We start from the raw sequence: 27,033 nt of genomic DNA, 5'->3' as shown, positions 1-27,033 counted from the left end.
GCTCTTTATGATAGATTTTCACGATGTTGGACTACCTAATTGTGTACTATAGATTGTCTCTCAACCGAGTATTGACGTAAAATGTCCATTACTTGATCCACTCGAATCAGCCTTTCTGCAGTCGCTACTTGCAGTATCAAGTTTGGTACAATCCCGAACAATGTACACCAAATTGGGGTATACAACTTCCAGCTACCACCGGATCGACGAATACGTTGAAGAACCCTGAGGAGAATTCCTAACATGGCTCGACGCTATTTGACCCAATTGCTCGTGTTCGAACGGAGACGCCATGCTTTGCTCCCATCGTAAAGACAGAGACTACTTTTGCCAATCGGAATATCACCGGCACTACGCTCACCAGTGACTCCAGTGATTCCGTGTTTGTGGTATTAGATCAAGAGCCCCACACCACCCACCAAATATCCTCCCAACCTAATCCTGTGACTCGTACCCAATATAAGGTTAGTGAGGCTAAATGGCCAGATGTTGCTGGGTGAAATTTAACCCGACTATTGCTATAAACCATAAGCAATCTAAACAACAATCATAATCGGCACCTATATAGATCAGCTAGTGGCGAATACTAGCGTAACTGAAGCCAATGTTGTGGATGCTGTCAATTACCGATGTCGGTGGCCGCGACGGACATAGACGTCTGACAATTCCGCCAGCTGTCGCCTCCAATGTCTCAAAATAATTCTATATACTGTGCCAAGCCATCATATTCCACATTCCTCATCCCCGTCCGTATTCCTCCGATGGTCCCTGCGTACAATATAGGGCAATACGACACTTCACCCCCTTGCCCGGCTCCCAACCACTCACCCCTGCCAGCCTACATTCCCAATGGTCCGATGCCACCAACCTAATTCCAAAAATAGACGAAGTCGGTTTCTATTGGTGTCACTGCCTCTTTGGTTTACCTAGTCAGCTGTCGCCTCGCCTTGAATGATCTCAAGTCACGTGGCCTTATCTCTCCACAGTCACGGTGAGGCTACTACTACACGCCATCTCAGGAAACCGACACCATTAGCTAACCGACAAATCATGTGTCGTTTCATGATATTCAAGGGCCGGGAGCCCACCGTGCTCTCCGACTTGCTCACCAAGCCCGCCCACTCCATCATCAACCAGCTGTTTGATCTGCGGCTCCGCCTCGATATGAGAAACCCCATAAACGGCGACGGCTTCGGTGTCGGCTACTATACCACTACCGGCGAACAGGCTCCGTGTTTATTTAAAGCGATTACTCCTGCTTGGAATAATGTGAATCTCAACAACTTGTCCCAACTGACGGAACTGACATTGGTTTTTGGTCACGTTCGTGCACTGACCCACGGCGTGTTAGCGGAAACTAATTGCCACCCTTTCGCTTATGGCAAGATTATGTTCATGCACAACGGTGGCATTTCCGGTTTTGAGAAGATTAAGCGACAACTTGTCAACCACATCGATGATCGCTTTTTCATGTTTATCCAAGGGTCTACCGACTCTGAGTGTATTTTCGCTCTTTTCCTCGATACCTTGGACAAAATGGGGTATAATCCCGATGATGTCAACCTTGAAGTGACCCATAAAGTGCTTAAACAGGCGATGCTTCAAACCATCGAGTTGGTCAAACAATGGCAAGTGGCAGTGACTAAGGAACCTTCATTACTTAATCTTGCGGTTACCGACGGGGAAGCGGTAGTGGTGTGTCGCTACATCACTTCGTCTACTGAAGAAGCGGCGTCGCTCCACTTCTCCACGGGGTCTCGCTTCTTTGAATACGAGCCAGGCCATTTCAAGATGGAACGCCTCAACCGCAGTCAGGACGTGATCTTTGTGGCTCTGGAGCCCCTCACGTTCGAACGCGGCGACTGGATCTGCGTCCCCACCAACACCATCATCACCATCACTAAGAATAATACCGTGCTCATGTACCCGATCAAGGACGAGTTCTACAACGAGCTGGAGCGGTCGCTGGATTTTGCCATGTCCAAGGGGCTTATGGGAGGTGTGCCTACCAAAGAAGACGAGCCTCAAGATGACGACGGAGTGCCTCCTTTGGAGCTTGAGGGAAGAAAAGGTAGCCGCGTCGAAGTGGCATCCAATTAGAAAGCATCTGGGGGCTACTGGATACCCCCATTACACATCATACATAATAGGCATTTCATAATAAATCCTTCGCTAGCATGACGGTGGCTTGAAATATACATACATAATACGATCTTGCGTGGTCAGTAGCACAATACCGCAGCGGACAAAAAAGTACAGGAGTTTGACAGCAGGCAAATGGAGCAGGTTCAGAAGACATTTTGCAATTGAATTGACCGAAATTGACTCAAGACAACTTGGCGAATTGCTTATTGTCCTGGTTTGAAATAATAGTGATCTGCGATTGATCTTATTGTCAAAGTGCATCATACAAAAAAAATCCACTTGCCAAGAGATACAGCGGATGATGTTTGATCGTGTAAAACAATGACCGTAGTTTTCGTTCAGTTTTATAAGGGTTCAAGTTTGCAAGGCGCCCGAGAGGTCATTGATTTTGATTCAATCTCGCAACTTCAAACAAAGTTTTGGTCAAACAAACTTTTGGTCAAACGAAGTTTTGGTCAAAGCATCTCATATCAACTTGACAAATCCAGAAATAACACTTATGTTTGATTACTGTTTGTCTCAACGCAAGTGCATGCTGCGTTGGTCTCAATCCATTCATGATTGACTTGTACAAGGCTTGTTTGAACAGCAAGTTGCCAACGTGAACGATTATAATCAACATGCATCTTGCTATCAACATAAACATTTTTTAAACAACCCTTCAAATAGTCCCACTCTGGAAATACTTCGCTTTCCCTTTGATGAGAACGTCAAATTCGATGTTAAAAGTGTTAGTGACAGGCAAGGGTCTCATAAATGCTAGTGAAAGATTATTCCAACACTCCGGAGTTCACATTTAATAATGATAGCATCATTTTTCAGCTTTGCATGTGTTGAAGTCCTCCAATTGCAGTATATGTCTCAACTTGGTTGACATAAAGGCTCCGTTCATGTGGAGAAAGCCAGTAAATAAAAGGTTTGGCGCAAGTCTCCGAATTGTCACGTCATCGCCTTCACTTTAAAACATATGTGCCAATATGTTCATTATCGACCAAAGTGTAAACCAGGTTATTTTCAGGCCAAGGCTAGACGGACCGGAATGTGAATGAGGCGGGTTTGTAAAGACAATGTTGCGCAATGCTGAATCGGAGACCCTGCTTAGCGAAGATACACTACTCATAGGTCATGTAAATTTGGATGACTTGACTTGCCACCCCGTTTGCTGTTCTGTAGTTTGTATCCTCGCGATTAAATGTATACCTGATAAGCCGCCACTTCTTCTGAAATTGAGCCTGTGAAGACCATACAATGAATAATACTGCTGGTGAATGCCAAATAAAATATTTGCTTCATTTTCAGATGAATGGTGACGTTTGAAACCCCATTTTTCGCCGTCTGGTTCTGGGTGCTTGTTCATAATTGCCGGATATACTTGATAATTGTCAAACCTACAGCGCAACACGTTGAGAAAACATTCAAACCTAATCAATGATGCTCTTGTTGAGGTTTTTGGGGTGTCCTCTAAATCCTACTCCACATTATACTCATGTGAGCTCAAGACAGCTCTTTAAAAAACCTCTAGAGTGGGGTGGGATGAGTTTACCTGGCAAATTTATTTGTTGAATCATTTTCTGTTGTGAAATTCCTGACTATATTGTCTTGTTGTTGGTTTTAATGAACGCTAAGCGTATCCATCATGCTTGAGAATCTCAAAGTCGGATTAAAATACTGTTGAAACTTACGGAAATTAACACCCAAGGTCATAAGATGTCTCTTTCAAATGCAATACAATCTTTGGTGTTTCACTGATGCCTTGTGTTTGTATTTCTAACACTTTACTTTACTGAAAAGCTTTATCAAGGCTCAATGTGAAGAATGAAGATCAATTACATTGGTCGAAAAATTCGTCTTGAAGCAATATTTCGAGCTAATGTTGCCTTACAACAAGTACACCTATATTCCAAGTTGCTTTAAAGCCTGTTCGATAAAGTTGGACGTTCATCAAATATAAGAAAGCGCTCAACCAAGTATTTCAAGAAATAAATCTCAAGTAATTTGAAGAATCATCGGTGAAATTCAATCCATTCAAAGTAAACGAATGCTATTTAAGCCTTGAATAGACTAGTTTAAGCATCAACTATCCATGCTTTCAGTAACATCGTCGTCCATAAGACTTCTTTTAGCGTTTTTTGGACTGGCTTTACCCGTAAAATCAGGATAATTCCACTTGTAAGACACCAAAAAATCACTGAAATGACAAGCTCATAGAGAGTATAAGTTCCAATTGAATTGCACACTCGTGAACGTCTTGTTTATCGTTAAAAGCCCTCGTTGAATCGTTAGTTGCGTCGTATTAACGTTGAGGTATATTTCACGTTACATGGCATAAACTTCGAGGAGGAATTCTCCAACGAGCTCAAGTCTTCAATCGCAGTTTAATTTTCAGTTGAAGTTTTCAAGGAACCCCAAACTCCATCAAGCTAAGTTTTAGACAGGGTTTTTCATTCCCTGATGGCGTATAGAATAACATCACGCCAGGAGTGTCTAAAAAATTGACGCCAAAATATACTTTTTGTGTTATGAAGGCGCAGTATCTGCGTCAAACCAGAGTTCTTAATGGATATTTTATTCATGCCGAACAGGCTAAACTAGCCCGTTAGCCTTCCCACCGATACATCGAGTCTCAGTGACGCAGCGCGATGCCATGTGAGCTTCTTTTGAAAGGGCAACCGGCCACAATGACGGCTTTTGTGAGCATTATTCGGCGTGGTCTCGATAGCAGTTGCCAATACATTTAGCAGTGGTAGACACCGCTTGGCGACGGAGCGATTTTGTCGCTGAAAGCCGTTTTCCCATCGTGTCGACCGCAAAAGCTTATTTTGCCGTTGACACTTATTTGGTGGCTATACGGTCACAAATTACAAGAGTTCCGGCAGGGGTGCCGACAACGGATCAACTGTCGGAACGGCGCGATGGTAAACACTGGCCACGTGAATACATACATAATACCAGCGAGATCAAACGTCAGATACCGCCATCGCCAACATGCCCGATTATCTAAACCTAAGTGATTGACATGTGAAAACCTTTTCAGTACGCTGAAATGTCATCTGATCCAACCCCAATCCTTATGATTCTCTTGTGATTATTTGTGTCTGTCGATCATATGGAATCAGCCACGACGCCGACGCCGCACGCGCGCACCGAGAGCACGCTGTTTATGGTGAAGACAGTCTAGACAGACAATGCCCTCGTGGCTGCTACCATCAGTGCTGCCGGTATTTATACTGTTTTTCCTCTTTGGCCTCATCAATAATGTCCTATACGTGATCATTCTTTCAGCAGCCGTCGATCTCGTCGGTGCACGGACTCCCAAGGCAGCGGTGTTACTCGCCAATATCCTCCCCAGCTTTACGGTAAAAGTGGCAGCACCGTTTTTCATTCACAAAATTGCCTATGGTCAACGTATGGTGGTGTTGGTAGCATTGCTGACGGCGGGGATGCTTTTGGTGTCGCTTCCACCGCTGATACCGCCCAAGATTGCTGGTATCATGTTAGCCAGTGTATCACTGGGAGCGGGTGAAGTGACGTTTCTACAGTTGACTCACTTTTATCTGGGGACACTGGCCGTGGGAGGTTTCTCTCTGGGGACCGGGGGTGCGGGCATCGTCGGCAGTTTCTACTACTTGTTCCTCACCAATATCTGTCGTTTCGCTAGCTGGAAGGTATTATTGGTGTCGTCAGCAATGCCACTCGTGATCTTGGTAGTGTACCATCGGCTTTTGCCGCCTCAGGAGCCTAGAGAGTCTCTGGGAGATGAGATACCGGCATGGGCCACCACCGATGCTGGAGCTCACATCAAGGATACTCTCAACAAGATCAAGCCGTTGGTGAAGCCGTACATGCTCCCCTTGACGTCAGTTTACTTATTTGAGTACGTGATTAACCAGGGGATCTCCCCCACCTTACTCTACCCGCTCGACCAAGTACCCCAGTGGCTCATCCGCACCTACCGCGACACCTACGTCGTCTACGGGTTTCTCTACCAACTCGGTGTGTTTATTTCACGACTGTCGATCAATTTTGGCGTGCGGATCCGCCACCTCGAAGTGATGGCGATCCTCCAAGGGTTGAACGTCGTCTTCTGTGTAATCCAGCTGATGCTGTTCAAATTCCCTTTCCCATCCATCTGGATGCTATTCCCCGTGATGGTGTATGAAGGTCTTCTAGGAGGGTTCGCCTACATCAACACCTTCGTCGCCGTGAGCGAGGCCAGCACCGACGACACTCGCGAGTTCAACATGGGCGCCGTGAGCATGAGCGACAGCTTGGGCATCGTCATTGCTGGTATTGTCAACTGGGCGGTGGAGACGCGGTTGTGTCGGTGGCAGGTCGACCACGGGCGGCTGTGGTGCCAACAGGGGTAAAGAAGCAGGCAAAAAAGAATATATACATTTATTAGCTTTTCAGCGCCGACCGGGTCAACGTATTTTCGTCATCGTCATTAATGTCGTCATCGTCACTGGAAGACGTCAGGTCCTCCAGGCTCATGTCGTCCTCTGCTGGCGGCGTCGGCAGCAGCTTGAGGGCGCCGTGGGCGTCGTACAACAGCAGCTCTCTTTGGTAGGAGAGGCCGTCGTCGTTGGGGTCCTCGTAGTCGTCGTCGTCGTCGCCACCAAACGCCATCGCCTCGACGCCGCCGCTGCCCCCCGTGAGCAGCCCGGGACTCAGCAACTCCAGCATGTAGTTGCGGAAGTGCTGGTCCTCGTCAAAGTACACCACGTCCCGCGGCTTATTGTCTTCGTTGTGGTCGTCGTGGTGGTCGTCGTCGTCGTCGTCATCGTCGTATTTATCAAATACAAGCTCCGTCTTCACCTCCTCGATGATCTCGCCCAACCCTTCCTCGAAGGTGTGGTCGTCGTCATCGTCATCGTCGTCGTCGTCGTCGTCGTCGCCGCCGAGGATGGCGTTGTACTTCTCTCTGGTGTCGTATAGCACGTTGTTCACGTAGTCCTCCCACTGCTGCTCCTCAACCTTGACGTCGATGAGCTCGGAGAGGGTGTTGGCGGGGTAGAGCTGGATGAACTTGACCACCTCCTCGGCGATGAGGGTCAAGTGGCCCATGAACCCGAGGCGCAACCCGTTGTGCAGCTGCTCGTAGTCGGTGCAGAGGCGCTGGCCCTCGATGATGTGGTTGGTGATGTTCCCCGTGTGGAAGAGATCGATGGCCAAATACTTGTTGAAGCCAATGTCCATCAGCCCGTTGAGCACCTGCTGGACAATGTCAAACACCACGTTGTGCAAGAAGTTGTTCCAGGGGAACTTGAAGAACATGGCGAGGATGTTTGAGATGATCTGGGTGTCGAAGAGGGCGATCTTGAGCATGTCGCCGACGACGGGGTTGGCCCGGATCTGTTCTTCCAGCAAGTTCGCCGTCAGCAGCTGCGACTCGTTGGCGTCGCCCGACTCGTTGTCGTTGTTGAACGAGTCGATGGTGTCGTTGGCGATGTTGTCAGTGGCCACGGAGTCGGCGTTGCTGGCGTGGGAGGTGGTGGCGGAGATCGAGGTGGGGGCGGTGTCGTCGGTGGGCAACATGATGATCTCGTTGTACTTGAAGGAGACGGGGTCGAACGCCTTCATCTTATTGCGCACTTCGTCGCGTTCTTTGACGGCGTCAAAACCCTTCACTTCGTTGAGCAACAGCATGTTCAGACAGTGCAAGAGCTCTGCCACAAGCTCGCAGATCTTGAACCGCTCAAACCCGAGGGGCTCAATCTCGCCGAACGGCGTCTGCAACTTGGCGGGGGAGGTGCCGTCGGTGAGGATGGCGTTGAACTCGTGGATCTTGGCGCCAAACACCTTGAGCAAGTGGCCGAGGTAGATGGGGTCGCGGCCGGTGGGCGGGTGCAGGTCGAGACTGATGTAGAGCACGGGCAAAATGTCGTAGTCGGAGTTGTTTTTGCGGATGATCTCGATGATTATGCCGACGCCGTTGGCGAGGGCGTAGCCGCCTTTGAGCATGATCAGACACAACCGGTCCATGATGTCGTACAGCACCAACTCCCGCGTGAGCTCGTTGGGGCCAATCGTCAGCAGGTCGGTGGTCAGGTTGGCACTGATGGTGATGAGGGCCTTGAGGAAATCCGCCGCCAGCGCCTGGCGGACGAGGGCTTCCGCCGGGTCCTCGTCGTCGCCGATGTCGAGCAGCTCCACTAGCCGTTGGGTGAGCGACTGCAGCTGCAAGAAGTCGATGATGCCGGTGGAGTTGTCGGGCTTATCGGTCGAGATGAGTTTGAGCAAGAAGTCCATCAACGGCGGGTTGGAGACGTGGTTGATGAACTTGGCGACAAGCCCCTGCTGGTGGTCGACGAGGTAGTTGATCATCTCGTCGCACTTCATGTCGAGCAAGTGCTCCATGATCTTCATGAAGTAGGTCAGCGCGTTGATCAGCAACGGCTCCTTCAGGTCGAGCAACAGCCACAACTTGTTGAGGTTGGCCGTCAGCTCCATCACGGTGTCGGTGAGCAGCCACACGTCCGCCAGCAAGATCTCGGCGGCGATGGTGGCGCGGCGGGTGGCGCGATCGTCGGCGGTTTCTTCGTCATGGTCGTCGTCGTCGTCGTGCTCGTCGCCGGTGTCGTCGGTGTCGCCGGTGTCGTCCTTATTGGTGGTGGTGTCTTTATCCAGGGGCTCGGCGTCGGCGTCGCCCAATTTGCCGTCGCCACGGTACGGGCCGATGGCCAACTTGCCCTCGGCGATGACGAGGTCGACGAGCATGGCGAGCACTGCTTCTTCGCGGAGGAACTCGAGCAACGGCGGGTTATTCAGGAGGAGCTCCTGGACCAACTCGCCCTCGTCCAAGAGCTGTAAAAGGAGATGGAAGCGGTCCTCGTCGCTGGCATTGGCGGCGGGGTACGCCTCCAACAACGTCAGCACGTTGGACAACGACGCGAACCCCCCGTTACTGAACTTCCAAAACAGACCAGACATCAGCAGCACTCAGGGATCAAGCGTCGCTAGTGGTGGGCGGCTGCAATTTTTGTCCCGGGTCGAGTTTTTCGTTGGTTAGTGAGCGCGCCGTCCCCGGAAGCGACTCGGAGACCGGGGGCGTTCCCAGGGCAACTATGGCAGGCAGTAGAGGCGTGGTAGGGGAAGGAAGTGGTATTTTCGAGGTTGGCGAAGGTAGAGAAGTGGCTTGAGGGGTTGGTGTTTTGGAAATCGTGGCTTGAGTTGAGGGAATCATAGGAGAGAGTGACGTAAGCTGAGATGCCGCTCGAATAGGGAAAAGAAAGCTGGATCAGGGGAAAACACAAACGGGCGTCAGTAATACCTACCGATAACGCCCACTATTATTGATTGAAGCACTATCCTGACAAGCCAAGCCATATATAGGGGTAAGTGGTAGTAGTAGGACCCAACAAACCGGTTGCTGTTAGTGCGCCGCGTCTGTGTGTGTGTCTCATGCTCAGGTGGCGTTAGCGTTTGCTAAGGGTGAGACGATTTTATTTCTACGCTGCGAGCCCCGCGCGACGGTTGGATTTCTTTTCTGTCCCTGAGACGTGTAGTCTACTTAATTGTGGGGCAATGTGGCTTAACAAAGATCTAGCTTTATCGGAAACTTAATTACAATTTTGGACGACATCAGCAGGTGTGTGTAGTTTGTGCTTCGTTGAGTTTGCCACAATTTGTCGCAATTCCAATTATCTGGATTTAGGTTAACAGAGAGGCGCAGCGTTTACTAAAATGTGAGACACCCACGCACATTCCGTTTCATACGACGACAAGTGGTTGCGTCATTCTGTGGGAGCAAGCGTGCAACTGGTCGGCTCGAGCTTTCGTTGACTACGAATGTAAAGTGCTGGGATCCAACTGGCACGCAGGGAAGTGGAATGCAAGCACTTGCGTAATTGCAGTTTCAGGGGACAACCCGTTTCCCTATGCTTTGTCAACTGATTGTCCAGCGTGTGTATTCTTATTCTTAGTGAGGGAACTTTACCATGATTTACTATCGCACGCGGATCGGCCCTCTGTTCTGCCCCATACCTACAACAATCGTTTGAAAACCAAGACCATGTCAATGCATCGAGGGTGAAGCCTTCTTGGAGCAAATCGATGAAGGACAGAACTCTTGATGATGAGATGTACAGCAAAAGTGACGAAGCCAGTGATTCTACAAGCAACTGTATACATGACGACACCAGCGGCGCAAAGCAATGATACTTCCCTCGACTTCACAATTGGAAACTCCAACTCAGCATACCATGTCTACGAGTTACCTCGAATGACTCTCAATCCCACTTTCTCAATGTGGGGTTGGTGTAGCCAGTGTACATGCACTTGGTATATTTGTGGAGTCTGTGTGTGCATCCAAGCACAAACTGCTATAAGTACCGAACATGAGCTTACTTATCCCAATTGATTGAAATGAAGTTAGTTGTGGAGGACCATTCTCCCAGGCTCACTTTAAATGTGCTCTCCCCTATTGTCCAAGGTGATGGGACTCAAATATCTCCAACAGCTAAATTGCCTGACAGTTACAACATGAAATGGAAGAAACCTGATCATCGTCCACTGCAGAAGAAGGTGACTACATGGCGTTTGAAACCGAAGTCTCCACTATCCGTTCTGAAGTTACCACACGCAAAAGTGCCCATAACGAAGAGACCTCGACTCCCAATACCATTGGTACTGCTGCCGCCCCGTCAAAAACAACTGCCACTTGCTCTCAAATCTCCCAATTGCAAAGCTAGACAACCCAACCCTTACGTTGCTTCCGGTTCGTCTCCACTTGACTTCGTCTCCCCAAACTCGGACTTATCGGATTCTTCTGACGACGAAAGTAATCCCTCCAACAATTCTGAGGTGTTGATTATCTCTGATACTTCCGACTCAAGTCTGTCTGGACGCTCAAGTAGCTCTGGTAGCCTTGACTCCGATAGCCCCATGTCTGACCTGTTTCAGAGGACGGAGCTGATCCTTCACTTTGATAGTCAAAGTCGGTTGGTGGTGTGTGTTGGCTGCAGCCATCCCGAAGTGGTTTTCACACGGACTATGAGACAGCACCTTCGCCGCTTCCATGGAGCCAATGCTGCCCGTCACTTCCAGTCGGCTCAACGGTTTTTCGATGCCCATCCGAGACGTACTGAAACGTTTCCATCAAACTTACTATCGCCATTGCCGGTGCTCACGATAAACCGCAAGGTAAAGTGTGATGGGTGTTCTCGGTGCTGGCTGCAAAACGAGGAAAGACCATGCTCTTGCAACAGTAATACCCGACTTATCGGCACACAACGGTGCACTGTCGATGGTCCCGAGCTCGAGGTATTGACGTGGTTTATTGGAGCTGCCACCGCTTCACAGGAAAGCTTTCCCCTGATGTTTACTGAACCTGACACCGGCTCAGTTGATAGTATCTACGGACGTGAACAAATTGATTTACCCTACAGCGACTTGGTAAAATTGATTGACCCTGCTGATTTGGCTTTGGCTGAGGCCCACTTGATATACCTGACTTCATGGTTACAATACGCTGCTGTTCAAACCATTGGTCGTCTTGGTTTCCCCGACGATATCGACATAAATCTCAACGGGCTCACCCGCGATGGCACTTTGGAGTTGGCCATGCTTCATATCATGCGAACGTACCGGAGTAACCTTTCTTACTTGTTAAGCGGAAGGCTGAGACAAGCGCTTGATCGGATGGTTACCGCTTTAGACACACCCCTCCCCTCTCGCCGACGCTATGACGAAGATGATTGGAGTTTCCTCGACGCCGCCGACACTGCTGTTCTCGATGCAATATACTGTCTTTTGAGCCAAGGCCTTGGAGGTCAGTTTACTGAGTGTCCTTTCATTAGTGTGATTGCGAAATGGTCGACGAGTGGCCCTGAATGGTTTACTGATGAGCAAACATACCGACGTGTGTTGTTGTTTTTAAAGACGAGATTGCTTACCATGCTTTTCAGAAAAGCCTGTGTTGAAGCTCCTGAAGATCCTCGGGGCTGGATTGCCGAATCAGCTGAGCTATTCGATCCTAGAGGCAATCAGGCTCTAGGGAAGATGATTCATGTCGAACACGTTATGGAAATGTCTGATGATACATTATCTAGTTCATCGTCTGTTTAATATATGTATAATATAACTGATAATTTCCACCGAGGGAGTCAAATAGACCGTTAAAATGTGACTCTTCTGGCCTATTTGGTCGAGCAGGGTTGGATAATACGCCGCGACAAGCTCTTTGGAATACTCTAAGCTTAAGTTAGAGTCATATTCACGCCTTAAAACGAGAATTCCAACTTTGGTCAGCATGGAGTCATCTCAGTATATCCATAAATTTCGTATAAGGCACTGTGGCCGAGTGGTCTAAGGCGGCAGACTCAAGCGTTTAGCTTCTCAACTGTGAGGTTGGGGTTTCTGTTATCGTAAGATGCGCGTGTTCGAATCACGTCGGTGTCATTACTTTTTGCTTTCCGTCTACTTGATTCTCTCTCTATGTCTATGCCGTTGATCTTGGTTCTAAACTTTTCTACCGTGGTGGTGCAGAGAGTCGCCTCACTCTCTCAGTTAGCCATCATGCTCGCAGTGTCTACAATCTCAATATCCACGACCAATCACCCAACATCTAAAAATGATTTAAAAACGGCTTTTCGAATCGAATAGATAATACCAGTAAAATTTGAAAATCTCAATTTTCATTTCACCGGTTTTCCCTGGGTCCACCAAGGCTCATCCAGTTGATTTTTCCAGGTGTGGGTGCGCGAAAATTTCTTCCATCATGATCGGCATGGCCATGTTCAACAGAGCCGGGATGGGGCTCCGCGTGACTGCCAGACGGTTCTCGCTGGACCTCAGCGCCCTCAAGCTCAACTCCAACGGGCTGGAGCACTTGTACGCCGTGTTCAAGCTCCACAACATGCCCTACCTCGTCACCAAAGGCGACAAGGTCTACTTGCCGTTCAAGCTCAAACACGCCGCCGTCGGCGACTCCCTCACCTTGAACCAGGTCACCACCTTGGGCCTGCCCGACTACACCTACAACAACGACCAAGGCATCGACCCCAAGTTGTACACCCTCACCGCCCAGGTGCTGGAGATCACCCGCGAACCCTACCGCGAGGTCATCCGCAAAAAGCAGAGATGCCGCCGGGTGAAGACGTTCCCCGTCGAGCCCTTCCAAACGGTGTTGACGATTAACGAATTGAAGTTGAACTAGGCCTAGCGGACGAGGGCTAGGGGGTTTGACGTTTGTATATATTAAGTATTCCTCGCTGCATTAATTAAGGTTTCCATCCGAAGCTCTAGTAGTCAATTTGTTAGTTGTTGAACTTGGACAACAACATTCCATACGAATAGCTCTAGGCATGTGTTAGTTGTTGAACTTGGACAACAACATGTCGCCCATGAATTGTTTGGCGCGGTTCTGCCACTCCAACACCACCCGCTCGACGCGGTTCCACACCCCCAGCCCCAACAAAATGCGTTCTTCGTCCTCGTCCTTGCGTTGGTACTGCTCTTCGACCTTAAGCTGTTTGAGGAGGGCCTTATTGAACGAGAGCATGATGAGGGTGAAGTAGAATCTCACCACGCTGATGACGATGGTGCCAATGGCGGTCATGAAGATTTCGCGAGTGGCCAGCTGCAGTTGTCCTGAGAGGGGAGTAGACGCCAGCAGTCCCACCGTCAGGGCAATAACTTGAGAAGTGAGGGCAGACGCCGCCACACCACTGGACATTGACAGAGCAGCCGCCGAGGCCACGGCCGATACTGCTGAGGTAGCCACAGCACCAAAGTCCACTACCAGCGACACCAGAGATAAAACCAGGGTCGGTTCGGGTAAGTAGTCAGCATCGTCAGCAAATTCAGTAAACGACGCCACGGGCAAATCCACACCGAACTCACGCTTATTGGTCACCACCTCCTCGTTAGCGAACCAAAAGTGGACGAAATAGAGGGTATAGAACACACCGACAACACTATCGATGACGTAGACAAGACACGCCAACAGGAACTTGCGGCCGTTTTCGGGCTTCTTTTTGATCAGCGTCAACGCCGAGATGTAGAACGGCAAACAAAGAAGCTCCAACACGTTATAAAGCCACTGCCAGAAGTTGATCGGGTGCCCCGTGATGATGGAGAGGAACCCGTAGAACCCGGCGGCCTTGTTGAGGATGGCGAAGCCAAGGACGATCTCGGCGCCGATATATAGCGGCACAAGCCCCAAAAATGACTGTGGTTAGTACCAGTCGAATTTATCAGTTTTGCAACGGACTTACCTTGGGTAAATAGTGGGTCAAATTCATGGTTAACCCCTATTGACTTTAAACAAAAAACATACTAAGCGCGCATCTGACGGGAAATTTTGGACCAGGGCACACAACTATAACGGTTAGCGGCCATCTCATCGCACTTTGAGACAGAGACCTTGTATAGTTAGCATTATGGTCGATGACGGGATTGTCGACCAGTTCGACAAGGTATCCCTTAAGGGGCCCAAAATCACGAAGGATAAGGCCAATCGGGCCACCGTCGAGCAGGTGCTTGACCCGCGGACGATGAAGTTCCTCCAGAAGATCGTCAATACCGGGGTGATTCTGGGGATCAACGGGTGTATTTCCACCGGTAAGGAGGCCAATGTCTATGAAGCGGCCAATGACGAAACAGGTAAGGAGTACGCCGTCAAGATTTACAAGACGTCGATCCTTGTGTTCAAGGACAGAGAGAGATACGTCGACGGCGAGTACCGGTTCCGCAACCAGAAGAACCAGACCAATCCGCGGAAGATGGTGAAATTGTGGGCGGAAAAGGAGTTCAGAAACTTGAAACGGTTGTACACTCACGGCATCCCTTGTCCCGAACCCGTGGAGTTGAGATCTCACGTGTTGGTGATGGACTACCTCACCAAAGGGGATGGTCAGCCATCGCCTAAGCTTAAAGACCACCCGTTTGCCGACGAAGAAGAGTTCCGCAAGTATTATCATACGATGTTGATGTACATGAGACGCATGTACCAAGTGTGTCGTCTCGTCCACGCCGATTTGCTGGAGTATAACTCTATTGTCCACCAGGGCAAGCTTTACATTATTGATGTCTCTCAGTCGGTGGAACCAGAACACCCGATGGCATTAGACTTTTTGCGGATGGATATTAAGAATGTTAACGATTACTTTAACCGTAAGATCAAAGTGATTCCGGAAAGGCTCATCTTTAAGATGATTGTTGAAGAGAAACTTGCTGATGACCCCGAAGTGATTATTGACCATATTAAGCTGCTTCCATTGAAGGAGACCCACGACGATGAAGTGGAAGATGAAGTGTTTCGATCGATCCACTTTGTGCGGACACTTAATGCTCTTGACGAACGTGACTTCACCAAGTTTCAAGAGGGTAATATCGATGCCTTTGATCTTGTCAAAAGTGGGGATGAAGACGACTCCGATGACTCTGACGATGACGATGACGACGAAGAAGAAGAACATGGATCTGATGATTCAGATGATTCTGACGATTCTGACTCTGACTCTGACTCTGATGACGATAAGCCTAAACAATTGAAGGGGAAGAAGTACGAGGACAAAGACGATAAAAAGGCTCGTAAAGAAGCTGCCAGACTCGCTAAAGCCGAGAAGCGCAAGACCAAGATGAAGAAGCACGTGAAGAAGAAGATCATCGCCAAGAGAAAGACAGCAAAGTGAACACATGAATTTGCTTACACACACTAAGCGAAGAGGACTAAATCGGCGACACCACCACCTGCTTCATCCCCTGGGTGGTGTCGGTGATCTTCTGCACCACCCACGACGGCGGCACCTTGCGGACGACGAACGCCACCGAGTAGAAGACGGCCACCGCCACCAGCACCAATGACCCCGCCATCAACAACACGATGGCAAGCAAGAGAAACAGGTAAATAAACATCTCGAGATAGGAAAACAGCGGCATCGTCAGCCCGGCAAAGTTGTCGCGTTCCATCTTGTGCTTCTGCAAAATGGTGAAAAGCTCCATCTGGTCGTCGGGAGGCATCTGGGTCACCATCTCTTCAAATTGTTCCGGAGTAGGCGATCTGAAGTCACGGAGCACGGGGCTCGAACGGGGCTGGTACACGGGGCTGTCGGTGGGGTCCAATTGGCGCAACGGCAGTGGGCTGGGAGAGCGAGCCGCAACCGGAGGAGGAGCACTGGGGGAGGTCCCGTGGCCATGCTTAGCCTCGTGGCGTTGGGGCTGAGGCGATAACACTCGAGGGCGGGGTACCGTTCGCTGGTGCAAGTGGTGGTTGTTAGTGGGGCTGGGGGGGCGAGGAGCAGCTCCAGTAGCCACTGGCTTCAGGTTGCGACCACGGCCAACGGGCGAAGCACTGCGCTTAGCCAGGGAAGCATTGGAATGCTTGGGACCGTTCATGAGAGATTATCCAGAGAGGAGGCAGGATTGGTGGTTATAAACTGGTGGGAGCGGGCGCCCCTTGGTTGCGGGGCCACCATATAGTTGAGGAAAGTAGAAGTGGTTTGGCAGCAACCGTCCGGCAAATCGACTAACAAATGCCTTGACCACACCCCGCCTTAGCCCCACACAGTCTCCAGGGGGTCGGCTTCCATAGGTTGAGTCCATATCGGCAAAGTATAGCACCACACCAAGCAAGCACAACCAGGACAAGCAAATAGTCATTAGCATCATACAAAGCAAGTTAAATCAATTTACCATTGTAGAGTCAATGTTCAAATCAAGTTTCAATCATTTTCCAATCGGGTATTACCTCTCATATTTCAGTTTTGGTAGCTGGGCAATCTCATCTTATTCGATTAACAATTGTGCCATAGTGCGCGGCGATGGACCACCTCCACAAACAGTATCAAGGTACGACAACACACGATACGAGCTCAATTGACGTTTACAGGTTTACGGACTATGACTAACGATGATAGAACTTGTTGATGCCATTGCTAAATGTTCGACGTCGGAAGAAATCGGGCGGCTAGCGTCGGCAGTGGCCCGACTCACGGCGGAAACGGGCGCCAAAGTGGGCCTGTGGCCGCCGTACGACCAGCGGCGGGCCCGGGAGAAGCTCGATGAGTTAGCTACTACAGTCGAACATAAGCGACGGGAAATTGAGCCGCTGAGGTTTAGGTTTATTGGTGACCCCGAACCACCCCTGACTAAGCCGAGAACTATGGTCAATGTGGAAATGACACCGCTCGCCGGGGTCGGTCACGTGATCACAGACATCACCAATAATGACCAAGGTCGTACGGTTCTGGCGCCGCAGGAGCATGTGTGGATCCGGCAAGTGACCGGCTCACGTGTTGACGTCAGCGCTGCCCTGCTCCACGTAAACGATGCCGAATCAGCCATATTCCGGCTTAGTGTGGCGGGTCCCAGCGCCCTCCACCATTTGACAAAATGTGTGGTGATAATCAACCACTCCCACCAGCTACGCCTCCACCACCTTAACCAAGTGGTGGTGGTGGTTGCCGATGGAAAACTACGCACGTTAACCATGGAAAAGTGCCGTGAAGTGTACGTCGCCACCTCCGATAGCCGAAATGTGTCTGTGGACGATTTCGACTGGCCTCGCCGTGACGCCCCTGACCCGCATTGGCACCATGTTAGTGATGCCAAGCTCGTCACAATAAACACGGTTTTGGAAAATACGGAGTTGGCTGTGACCGATTGCATTGAGTCCGTACTAGGCTTAGTAACAGGTCACAGTGATCTATCACCGTGAGGTATTACAGTCTCGTCTACTGTCTCAAACTCACTTGGACTAATTTTCTCAGTTGCACGCAGCCGCGGGTGTCAAATAGGGGTATTGCTTTGCCGTGGCTAATTGTGGCACGTCGCTCGAATGCTCTCGCCCCCTTTGGCTTTCCCGTGCGCACGCCGCCATCTCCGTTCCGAGATTTGTGCGTGGCTTCCCCACCTTTCCGCGCGCAGCCTCCGATAGCCGCCCACACCCGAACACAAACGCGTCACCACCTACCACAATCCACTGACCCTCCCGACACCCTTATAAATAACCGGAAAACCTACCAATGACACTGTCCCATACCATTGTTCAATTTTATCATGGCTCCCTCCATTGCTCCGCCGGCGCCTCCCGCCAGCACCTTCGATCTCTCCGAGGCCCTGCTGCTGCCTAATAACATCCCCTTGGGCCAGTACTTATTCTTAAGAATTGCCCAGGCTAACCCTAAGCTCCGTACCGTGTTCGGCATCCCCGGTGACTTCAATTTGAACTTATTGGAGCACTTATACCTGAAACCGGTCGCTGAAGATGCCGGCCTTCGCATCGCTAATTTGTGCAACGAATTGAACGCTGCTTATACTGCTGACGGCTACGCCCGTGCCATTGATGGCCTTGCTGTTCTCATTACCACTTTCGGCGTGGGTGAATTGCTGGCGTGCAACGGTGTTGCTGGGTCGTTCACCGAGTACCTGCCAGTGCTCCACATCGTCGGTACTACCCTGACGAGACAACAGCTGTTACAAGATGACCAGCCCATCATCAACCACCACCACTTGCTTCAAAATAAAGACCCCCTCAAACAACCGGACCACGACGTCTACCGCAAGATGGCCGACCATATTTGTGTCGTTAACGAAAAGTTGGCCATTTCCGATGTCAACCTGGGAGACATCTACGGTAAGATCGATAAAGTGTTGCGTACCATTCTCCAGCAACGCCGTCCGGGCTACTTATTCGTCCCCTCGGATATCCCTGACATGATGGTCGATGCCCGGATGTTGGACCGTCCTTTCATTGTCGACGACGAACCGGCGATGCCAGTGATGGACGACGTGGTGTCTGTGATACTCCGCAAGTTGTACGCCGCCAAACTGCCGGCGGTGCTCTCCGACGCCCTCACCGCTCGCTTTGGCCACACCGCCACCGTCCAGGCGTTTGTCGACAAGTTGCCGGCCAACTTGCGACTTTTCAGCACCAACTTGGCCCGCAACATCGACGAGACTAAGGATAACTTTGTCGGGTGCTACTACGGGGTGGGGCTGCCCTCGCCTCAAATCAACTGGGAGTTGGAACACAACACCGACTTCCTCTTACATCTTGGTATTTTCAACGCCGAGACCAACACTGCTGGCTACCTGATGGACTTCAGCAACATCCAGGATAAAGTGATCATCCACCCGGACTACTTAGTGCTTGATGGCTGGACCCACTCTCTCATTAAGGGTGGCCGTCGTCTCTTTACTATGGGTCAATTATTGGCTCGACTTGCTGAAAGAGTGGAAACTAACAAGTTTACTGGCATTGAGACGAAGGAATGGTACAAGCACAACCCGCAAAAATTGCACAAACCTGATGCTGAAACCGATAACCAGTACGTGTCTCAGCTGAAGCTTGTCGACGCCGTCACTGAATGCTTGCTGCCCAACGATATCTTGGTGGTGGAAACGTGCTCGTTCCAGTTTGCCATGCCTGACGTCAAGCTTCCTACAGGTGTCAAGTACATCACTCAGGCTGTGTGGGGGCTGATTGGTTATGCTTTGCCCGCAACCTTAGGGGTGACTTTTGCTGTTAATGATATGGGTTTAACTGACCGTCGTATTTGGTTATTGGAAGGTGATGGTCTGGCTCAAATGACGGTCCAGGAATTGCTGACCTATTTGCGTTACCACGATATCCTCAAGGTCAACCCCACTATCTTTGTCATTAACAACTCGGGCTACACTGTGGAAAGACTTATTAACGGTCCTACTCGCTCCTACAACGATATCCAGTCGACCTGGCAATGGAGCAAGTTGTTACAAGTGTTTGGCGATGTTGACAAAAAATACCACCACAGCTCGAAGGTGAATAACGTGGCTGAGTTTGACCAGTGGTTTGCCAACGAAGAATACGACGGCAAGTTGAATGTCGTCGATGTCACTGCGGGTAAGATGGACGTATCTGACCGCTTCTTATCGCTTTTCCTCAAGAAGTAGAGTTAGACAAAAAAAGTATGAATAAATAATGGTAAATTGATTGCTCAAGATTTAGCCATGCTACAAAATTATTGACAGCATTAATATATTAAATTTTCGTATACTATACTCGTGGTCTCATTCTCATAATCATTATCTCTCATCATTAAATGTTTTTTTGTTTTCGTTAGGTTTCATTAGCAGTGGGTTCGTGCAACTTAGTTATAAGTCCATGGTTGGTATTGCCGACGGATACGCCGCGAGATCACTGGTAAGTGAGTGAATGACTCGTCGACAAGGTCTTCGATATCCGACAACTCTGAGTCACTCAGGTACACCACAGAGTTAGCCTTCGGTCTCGATTGTTTCGCGGTCTTTGTAATATCAGCAATTAGCGGTGGTGCCACCTTGGGTGGGCCTAAAAAAGCTGCCACATCACAGAGTTGCGGCAACAGCTTGTTGTAATGATCAGCTGGTTCTTTTTTGCCTTTGAAGCCTCCAAGTGGGGGAGAAGGGTACGGCAATTGCTCAGGAGAAGCAGGTACAGGGCTTGCAAGTGGGGGAGAGGAGAATTTGCACAATATGTTCGCCACCTCGATCCGCTTGACTATCTCAGGCGGTGGGGTGGGCGGCTTGCACAACAAATCTGCCAACGGGATCCGTTTGAAAGCAGAGGTTGGCGGAGGCGGTGCATGCTGGGCGCGGCTGTTACGCATACATATCCCTGTGGGCTCAGTCGAGTTGAGTCGACGACGCTTGTGGGAGGCGTCCTGCGGCAATTCAAGGCTCATGTTGAAGAGGGCTTGGTCCGGGGACAGCGTCATTGGTGAGACAAAATTTTAACCTCTCGTGCGCCGCACCTAAATCTGCGATCGCAGATTCAACTGATAAGGATGGTGTGGAGGGAGAGTGGTGAACGGAACCCAAACTACTTTAAGCTTCCATCTCGCTATATCTTCATGTTTTGACGAAGTCGGATGACATCAGTTTGGATTCAATCACTGGTCGCAAATCATGGTAACTCATGAAGTTGATGATATCGATAGATCGAATCGTTGCCCCCACCACCTGGATTCAGCCCCGAATTTCATTCGAGTTTTTCCGATGTCAACGGATTGCTGAGCTAGGATGTAGCCAGGTATATCGCCTCGGCCTGCCTTTGTAGACTGATGCTATAATTTCATCAATTCGACTCAATGAATTCTCATCGACAAGTCTAGATTCAATTGAACTCAGCACGTGTTGATTCAATGAGAATTTGACTTTCATTTTATCACTCGGTTCTTTCATATGACTGACACCCGATTAGGCTATCATTGGATCACTTCGAACAATAGGTTAAAGCCGTTTGCCTGTGAAAGATAACGCCTCCTTCATAACCCCTTCCCGCCTGTGAGTTGCTGACCAAAAAGCGAAGTATTCGTTGACTTTGAACGTCAAAGTCTCCAAATATAAGACACGCTTATGGGTCACTCCCCTCCCTCTCCTCGCTTGTTTTGTCCCCGCGCGCGTTTCTGGAAAACAGGTGACCCTGAGTGGCAATTTTGTTCGCAATTTTGATCCATGTGACGTTTATCACATGCCAGCCTCCTCACAAGCGGGGCAGTGACGACATCAACAACGCTCGCAATTAACCAGTAAATGGGAACGGCTGGCAATATTCAATGAAGAGACTCGTAGGAAATTCATAGGAGACTCATAGGAGACTTACTGGTGATGTCTGTATCTGCTCATAGAGTCGTTTTCTGTATACGGGATACGATGCACACCCCCTACGTTGGACGCAATCTACAGGCACAGGCTGCAGGGCTCGGCGGCGGGCGACTCCGAATGTCTATGACTATATTAGACTATATCCACTATTTGCTGACGACGTCGGAGTGGGCGATCTTGGTGGTGAACGAGGCCCGCTTCGTTCTCTTCCAGGGGATGTACCACCCGATGATCAAGTTCTTGACGAAAAAGTAGACGCCGACGGCGGGGACGAGCCACCACGCCCGCAAGATCTTCAGGTTGCCCGTGTACAACGTCGCCCACAGCAACACCCACGTGTAGCCGATGATCCCGTAGTACCACCAGAACACCCGCTCTTGCAAGTCGCCGCACCGCACCAACTTGTTCCGTTCCAGCGGGTTTCTGAGCAGGTCGGCACGCAACGGGCGCCCACTGACTTCGCACGAGTAGTGGAGGTAGAGCACAAGCACCTGCATCGCCACAAACCGCTTGAACGCCTCGGGGGTGCCCCAGGCCAAGCAGGCGGCGATGAGACCGACGTAGTTGAGGCCGGCGACGATGTGCAACCGACGCAATTGCGCCTCGGCCTGGCTGGCACGGGCCTCGTTGGTGCGCTGGTCGCGCATGTACTCCACCGGGTTAAACACGGGAGCAGACATGGAAAGGACTAGTGCTATGGTTGCAGTGATACCTTCGAGTATATATATGCTGGATGGCTGGGCATGTGAAGGCGAGCGCGGGGCGAGCTCCTCCTGCGTGTGTGCAGGCGAGTCCGACACTGGCAGTTGGGGTTTAGCGGTAGTGCCCGCCGGTGACGTGAAAGGGGGGGCTCAATGTCTCTCGCTTATTGCCGCCGACACATGAGGCAAAGTGTGGGGAACGAATTTCGGAGCGGACGTACGATTCGGAGTTCGCCAGTGCGACTCGCCGCAACCGTTCGCGGTGTCAGCCAAGGGCGCTGACTCAGCGCACCACAAGACAGTATAGGGAATATTAGGAGTCTTGGATGTCATAAAATATTATCAAGGTGCTGTCCATCAAAATTGAATAATTTCCAAATCGTAATTCAATTCATGCTGAGATTCGTACAATCGATCAATGACGCAAAAGTAGCCGTTGGCTTGTGATCTTTGAGATCTTGCTGGTGTTTTCATATGGCAACGGAAACAACGTTTTAGGGTGGTAGTAGGAGGAGGATATCATATGGGAATCGCAGTTAACACCATCACGGGTGGGAGTGGTTGCGGCCAGGCCACGCCAGAATCTTTTCTGGTCCTGGACTGGTGCTGCCCCTAGAACTATTATTATCACTGCCGGAGTGGACTTCCTCATACAGTTGGTGGTTCATCTCATGAAGAGCATCCACATGCTCAAGCACGTCGCGCTTGTCGTCGTCGTTTAAGCCGTCAACGTCACGCATCACTTCGTCAAACCGGGCGCGGATGATGTCGTCGATATTGCGTACGAGACGATTACCAAACTTGGTATCCACCGGTAAATTAAGCATAATCTTCTTTTGAAGAGTCTTAATGAGGCGGAGATTCTTAAGGATGGTGATTAAGTGAGCAGGCTTAGTGATGGTTTCCTCAGTGTTTGACAGCTGTAACGGCGGGTTAAGCACCACAAGGGCAGCATAGTATAACATGATGTGAATGTGGACGGGGACATAACGCAAGTTGTCCAATATATCCTTATCGTTAACCACAAGCAGAAGCACTGTTTGCGCAGCACTAACGGCAAGATTGGCCAGCACCACTGCCCCATCCCGCAGGGTCGAGGTATTGGAGAGGAACTCGTCGTCTTCGCTATCGTCCCACAGCGGCATCAGCTCGTCCACAGGGTTGATGTGGAGCTTGCGTAAGGCTTGGGAATTGATCAGCATCTTGGCGAAATTGTAGTAGATTAACGTCAGTTTCAGCAGCCACACCGCTCCGTGGTTTCCTGGAGCTAATAACACTGTCCACAGCACCATCCACTTGTCAAGCTCCAAATTCAGTTTCAGTGGGATACCGAATTGAGACGGGGCAATGAGATCCCAGGCGTTACCTTTGAACGCTTCGTTTAACGCTTGGTTGTATTCGACTTGCGATACGAGACGTAAGTCAGTGAAACTAGCGGCATACCGTTGGGGTTCATTAGTAGTTGTGGTAGTGAAGGTAGTAGACGTAGTGACCGCCACTGCCGTCAGTTTTTGTCCTTCTTCTTCTTCATCAGTGGGTTGAGTTCTGGGAGCCTGGGTAATGGCGTTGACTCCAGTTGGACCCCCTAAAAGCTCTCTCGAGTGGGTTAACGTGTACTCGTTGCCATCGATAAGTGGCACCCGGTTCATCAGAAGACTCTGTTGTCCGTCCAACACGAATAACAAGTACCACAATTTGAGGTAGTCCTTGTTAGTGTGTTTGTCAAACCCGTACTCTTTGGCTAGCTGGAGTGCTAAACCGGTAAACATTTGAGAGTTGGCCAACCAGAACGAACAGAGCACCAACGCCAATATCGTGTTAAACCCGTCTTCAGGATTAGTAGGCTTCCCTTTGAACAATATCAGACCACACAAATCGTGTAAATAAACTCTCAATTGAGCCAGCTTATCGCTATGCTTTGGGTGGTGGATAGAAGCGATGGCACTGATGGCACACACTAAAAGCGGACACAGGTCCCACACTTGGTCAACACTGATTTTATTAATCTCAAACCCAAAGAGCTGTTGGGCGATATTAGCGTTGAAAAAGCCGAATAACTCGTTGGCCTGATCACGACTTAAGAAACCCTGGCGGAAGTCTGAAGGGTATATCCGTCTTCGCTTATGAGCTGGGGGAAGTCCCAAGGGGGTCAATTCTCTTTCTGAGTCCAGCGACAGGATCAGCGGTGGCGGTGGTGGTCGCAGCGTGCCGTTATTGACCCCTCCGCCTTGAGCTAAAAGGTGCTGTTGATAGCGCAAGATATCGACGACATTATTGAGTTTAGCATCAAAGGCATCGATCTTCAGCTCCACCACGTGTTTCCATGATGGTTCCGGCGCCAGCGCTGGAGGAGGGGGCATAAACAGGGAGATGGGAGCGATGGGTCCATTTGGGGTCAGGGGCCCACCAGAGGGGGCAGGACCCCGTAGTTGAGGTAGTGAGGGGGGTAGGGGGTACAGTGGCGGTCCCATCGTCCCCAAAGAACCCACATTAGTGGCGGGAACGGGGGCCACGGCGGCGGGCGGCGCTATCGGGGGGACCACCATATGGTCGGCAAGCGAGGGAAGCTTGGACACGAACTGACAGTGCATCGCCCTCCCCGTCTTGATACACCGCTCACAGGGGAGGGAGTCGGTATAGATGCATTTCACTTTGGACCGCTTGCAGTTGGCACACGGCTTGGTCCGCTTCTCTCTCATCGCCCGGCGGTGAAGTATGAGTGCGCGCTAAGACCGATATAGTGGTGAATGTAACAGAACACAAAGACGATGGTCGAAAATGGAAGACAAAAAAAAAATTAAAGAAAATAAAGAAAATTAATTTGTAGTATAGTTGTATTTGTATGCTGATGAGTGGTTGGGATCTGACTCTGGAGTAATGTGGACGATTAGGGTTGACACAACAGAGGTGTAGTTCTATCACAACTGTTAGTGACACCGACGTGCAACTCTAGAGAACTGTCAATGGTAATAATCGTAGGTCGAATTCAACTTGTTGCGGCATTGATGTGACTGGCAGAGGATGTATTACTCCTCAACATCGGCGGACCCACGTTTACGGACCATACGCTGGATATTGGCCACCACATCATCGGTACTGATATTCAGCCCCGCAGAGAAGTTCTTGCGGATATAATTCTCCCTCTCGGTACGGTAGGCAGGGTCACGCAAGTGTGCTCTCAAGTGCTCGTCAAATCTCAGGGCAGGGATCATCTTACCAGTGAGAGGACACTTCACCAAATCGCTTGTAGGCAAGGAAGATTTAGCCTTGGTCGGTTGCTTGCGGATCTTCCCCTTAAGCAGCTTAGGCACCACTTCTTCCTCTTCCTCATCGTCCACTTTATCATCTTCGTTAGCTTCATCTTCCTTTGGCAATTGGCGACTAATCAGCTTATACTGGAGCTCCTTCAACGATAATGGCGGGTCAAGTTGTTGTACTTCATCGACTTCAGTAAACTCAACCACTCCCACCACGGTAAACTCCGTCCACGGGATACTAGCGAAGTGGAGCCACTGCTTCTTCTTAGCCTCTTTCTCCTCAGATTTAACCTCCTTGGTACGGGTGATATACCGACTGCGTTCAGTAGCTCGAGGGAACACTGTAGAAAAGTCCTTCGCCGTCTCCTTCAACTGGTCCAAATACTCGTTAGGAGTGCCATTAAGACGAGCCTCATTGAGCTCAATTAACCGGCGGTACTGATCCACAAGCCGACGGAATAGCTTATGGAAATGGTGCTCTTCACGGATAAAGTCGTAAATGGGGTCGTTTTTGTAGTGTTCTTGGAGTTTGGTAGCATACTCGTCACCATTGACCGCGGTGTATTTAGCCACCAATTTAACCACTTCATAGTCCCTAGTACTAATTGTGGGTAACGGAGTGATGAAATGAAGTTCAGGCGGAGCTTGTTTGATCTCAGGCTTGGCGCCACTGTCCAGCAGCGGCTTAGAATCCTGTTTGGCAGCCTCGAGCACTTCGAGGTAATACGGGTGCCATTCGTCGTCAGCCAATAAGAAATCGAACTTGTGGTCAGTATTGTTTTTGCGGATCTTCTCCTCAAACTCAGGACCGTTCTTTACCACGTACTCGGCGGTCTTTTCAATCAGCCGTCGAATCGGCAGCGGCGGAGCCATGGAGGATGAGATGACCGTGCGGCTCACTCCGATAAGCGCGACCCCGCGCAACGGCTGGTTACGGACATTAAAACATTGACCACGCCAAGTTAAACACGGAAGATATTTTAACCGACGTCCCTTTCAGGATAACCACTTTATAGAAGTCTTAGTATGTATTGCTCTCAAATCAATGGACCCGAGACAGTAAACGTGTGATAGCCATGGGCATATATCTATGTGCAGAACGCAAAAGTCCACAGTGACTAGCTTATTCTGCTTAGTACCACTGTAGTCCCTGTACTCATCTATTTAGTTCGAGGAGTTTTTCGCAACGAACATAAGCATTATCAGACATGTGTGGTGTTGGAAAACATTTGACCCTGCACATAAGAATCATGACTGCATGTAGTGTGTGATCTCCCAATCAGTGATTCCACGACATCAGTTACACTTAAAACACAGTTGAACAACATCACCGTCATCTATGCAATTCAAATAGTATTTGTGAC

The 27,033-nt window shown here is 49.9% G+C and overlaps 14 protein-coding genes across 14 annotated transcripts; 7 read left to right on the top strand and 7 right to left on the bottom strand. All coding sequences in view use genetic code 12, as the record gives it.

The window, feature by feature from the left end:
* Window positions 1-1,050: 1,050 nt before the first annotated feature.
* On the top strand, window positions 1,051-2,100 carry DUG3 (glutamine amidotransferase subunit; the record flags this gene model as incomplete). Its single annotated transcript, XM_034158619.1, has 1 exon — window positions 1,051-2,100. The coding sequence occupies one exon, from the start codon at window positions 1,051-1,053 to the stop codon at window positions 2,098-2,100; it is 1,050 nt and encodes a 349-aa protein (XP_034009465.1).
* A 3,230-nt stretch (window positions 2,101-5,330) lies between these two features.
* On the top strand, window positions 5,331-6,512 carry DIURU_005616 (amino acid transporter; the record flags this gene model as incomplete). The annotated part of the gene is made up of 1 exon (XM_034158618.1): window positions 5,331-6,512. The coding sequence occupies one exon, from the start codon at window positions 5,331-5,333 to the stop codon at window positions 6,510-6,512; it is 1,182 nt and encodes a 393-aa protein (XP_034009464.1).
* Window positions 6,513-6,543: 31 nt separating this feature from the next.
* On the bottom strand, window positions 6,544-9,075 carry DIURU_005615 (uncharacterized protein; the record flags this gene model as incomplete). Its single annotated transcript, XM_034158617.1, has 1 exon — window positions 6,544-9,075. One exon carries the CDS (start codon window positions 9,073-9,075, stop codon window positions 6,544-6,546), a length of 2,532 nt encoding a protein of 843 aa, XP_034009463.1.
* Window positions 9,076-10,509: 1,434 nt separating this feature from the next.
* DIURU_005614 (uncharacterized protein) lies at window positions 10,510-12,210 on the top strand (the record flags this gene model as incomplete). Its single annotated transcript, XM_034158616.1, has 1 exon — window positions 10,510-12,210. One exon carries the CDS (start codon window positions 10,510-10,512, stop codon window positions 12,208-12,210), a length of 1,701 nt encoding a protein of 566 aa, XP_034009462.1.
* Window positions 12,211-12,862: 652 nt separating this feature from the next.
* On the top strand, window positions 12,863-13,300 carry DIURU_005613 (mitochondrial 54S ribosomal protein bL21m; the record flags this gene model as incomplete). Its single annotated transcript, XM_034158615.1, has 1 exon — window positions 12,863-13,300. One exon carries the CDS (start codon window positions 12,863-12,865, stop codon window positions 13,298-13,300), a length of 438 nt encoding a protein of 145 aa, XP_034009461.1.
* A 153-nt stretch (window positions 13,301-13,453) lies between these two features.
* DIURU_005612 (uncharacterized protein) lies at window positions 13,454-14,387 on the bottom strand (the record flags this gene model as incomplete). The annotated part of the gene is made up of 2 exons (XM_034158614.1): window positions 13,454-14,185; window positions 14,361-14,387. The coding sequence occupies 2 exons, from the start codon at window positions 14,385-14,387 to the stop codon at window positions 13,454-13,456; spliced, it is 759 nt and encodes a 252-aa protein (XP_034009460.1).
* Window positions 14,388-14,525: 138 nt separating this feature from the next.
* On the top strand, window positions 14,526-15,779 carry DIURU_005611 (protein kinase; the record flags this gene model as incomplete). Its single annotated transcript, XM_034158613.1, has 1 exon — window positions 14,526-15,779. The coding sequence occupies one exon, from the start codon at window positions 14,526-14,528 to the stop codon at window positions 15,777-15,779; it is 1,254 nt and encodes a 417-aa protein (XP_034009459.1).
* Window positions 15,780-15,816: 37 nt separating this feature from the next.
* DIURU_005610 (uncharacterized protein) lies at window positions 15,817-16,482 on the bottom strand (the record flags this gene model as incomplete). Its single annotated transcript, XM_034158612.1, has 1 exon — window positions 15,817-16,482. The coding sequence occupies one exon, from the start codon at window positions 16,480-16,482 to the stop codon at window positions 15,817-15,819; it is 666 nt and encodes a 221-aa protein (XP_034009458.1).
* Window positions 16,483-16,996: 514 nt separating this feature from the next.
* Window positions 16,997-17,803, top strand: DIURU_005609 (uncharacterized protein; the record flags this gene model as incomplete). The annotated part of the gene is made up of 1 exon (XM_034158610.1): window positions 16,997-17,803. One exon carries the CDS (start codon window positions 16,997-16,999, stop codon window positions 17,801-17,803), a length of 807 nt encoding a protein of 268 aa, XP_034009457.1.
* Window positions 17,804-18,144: 341 nt separating this feature from the next.
* ARO10 (phenylpyruvate decarboxylase) lies at window positions 18,145-20,019 on the top strand (the record flags this gene model as incomplete). The annotated part of the gene is made up of 1 exon (XM_034158609.1): window positions 18,145-20,019. One exon carries the CDS (start codon window positions 18,145-18,147, stop codon window positions 20,017-20,019), a length of 1,875 nt encoding a protein of 624 aa, XP_034009456.1.
* Window positions 20,020-20,216: 197 nt separating this feature from the next.
* Window positions 20,217-20,822, bottom strand: DIURU_005607 (uncharacterized protein; the record flags this gene model as incomplete). Its single annotated transcript, XM_034158608.1, has 1 exon — window positions 20,217-20,822. One exon carries the CDS (start codon window positions 20,820-20,822, stop codon window positions 20,217-20,219), a length of 606 nt encoding a protein of 201 aa, XP_034009455.1.
* A 1,035-nt stretch (window positions 20,823-21,857) lies between these two features.
* DIURU_005606 (uncharacterized protein) lies at window positions 21,858-22,391 on the bottom strand (the record flags this gene model as incomplete). Its single annotated transcript, XM_034158607.1, has 1 exon — window positions 21,858-22,391. The coding sequence occupies one exon, from the start codon at window positions 22,389-22,391 to the stop codon at window positions 21,858-21,860; it is 534 nt and encodes a 177-aa protein (XP_034009454.1).
* Window positions 22,392-22,957: 566 nt separating this feature from the next.
* Window positions 22,958-24,772, bottom strand: ZCF30 (Zcf30p; the record flags this gene model as incomplete). Its single annotated transcript, XM_034158606.1, has 1 exon — window positions 22,958-24,772. One exon carries the CDS (start codon window positions 24,770-24,772, stop codon window positions 22,958-22,960), a length of 1,815 nt encoding a protein of 604 aa, XP_034009453.1.
* A 666-nt stretch (window positions 24,773-25,438) lies between these two features.
* DIURU_005604 (uncharacterized protein) lies at window positions 25,439-26,542 on the bottom strand (the record flags this gene model as incomplete). The annotated part of the gene is made up of 1 exon (XM_034158605.1): window positions 25,439-26,542. The coding sequence occupies one exon, from the start codon at window positions 26,540-26,542 to the stop codon at window positions 25,439-25,441; it is 1,104 nt and encodes a 367-aa protein (XP_034009452.1).
* Between the last annotated feature and the right edge of the window lie 491 nt (window positions 26,543-27,033).

The sequence above is a fragment of the Diutina rugosa genome (assembly GCF_008704595.1).
Source record: "Diutina rugosa strain CBS 613 chromosome Unknown scaffold5_size317247, whole genome shotgun sequence".
NCBI classification, from domain to species: Eukaryota; Fungi; Ascomycota; class Pichiomycetes; order Serinales; family Debaryomycetaceae; genus Diutina; species Diutina rugosa.
Note: the sequence above shows the minus strand (reverse complement) of the source record. Positions and strands in the feature narration are given on the sequence as shown.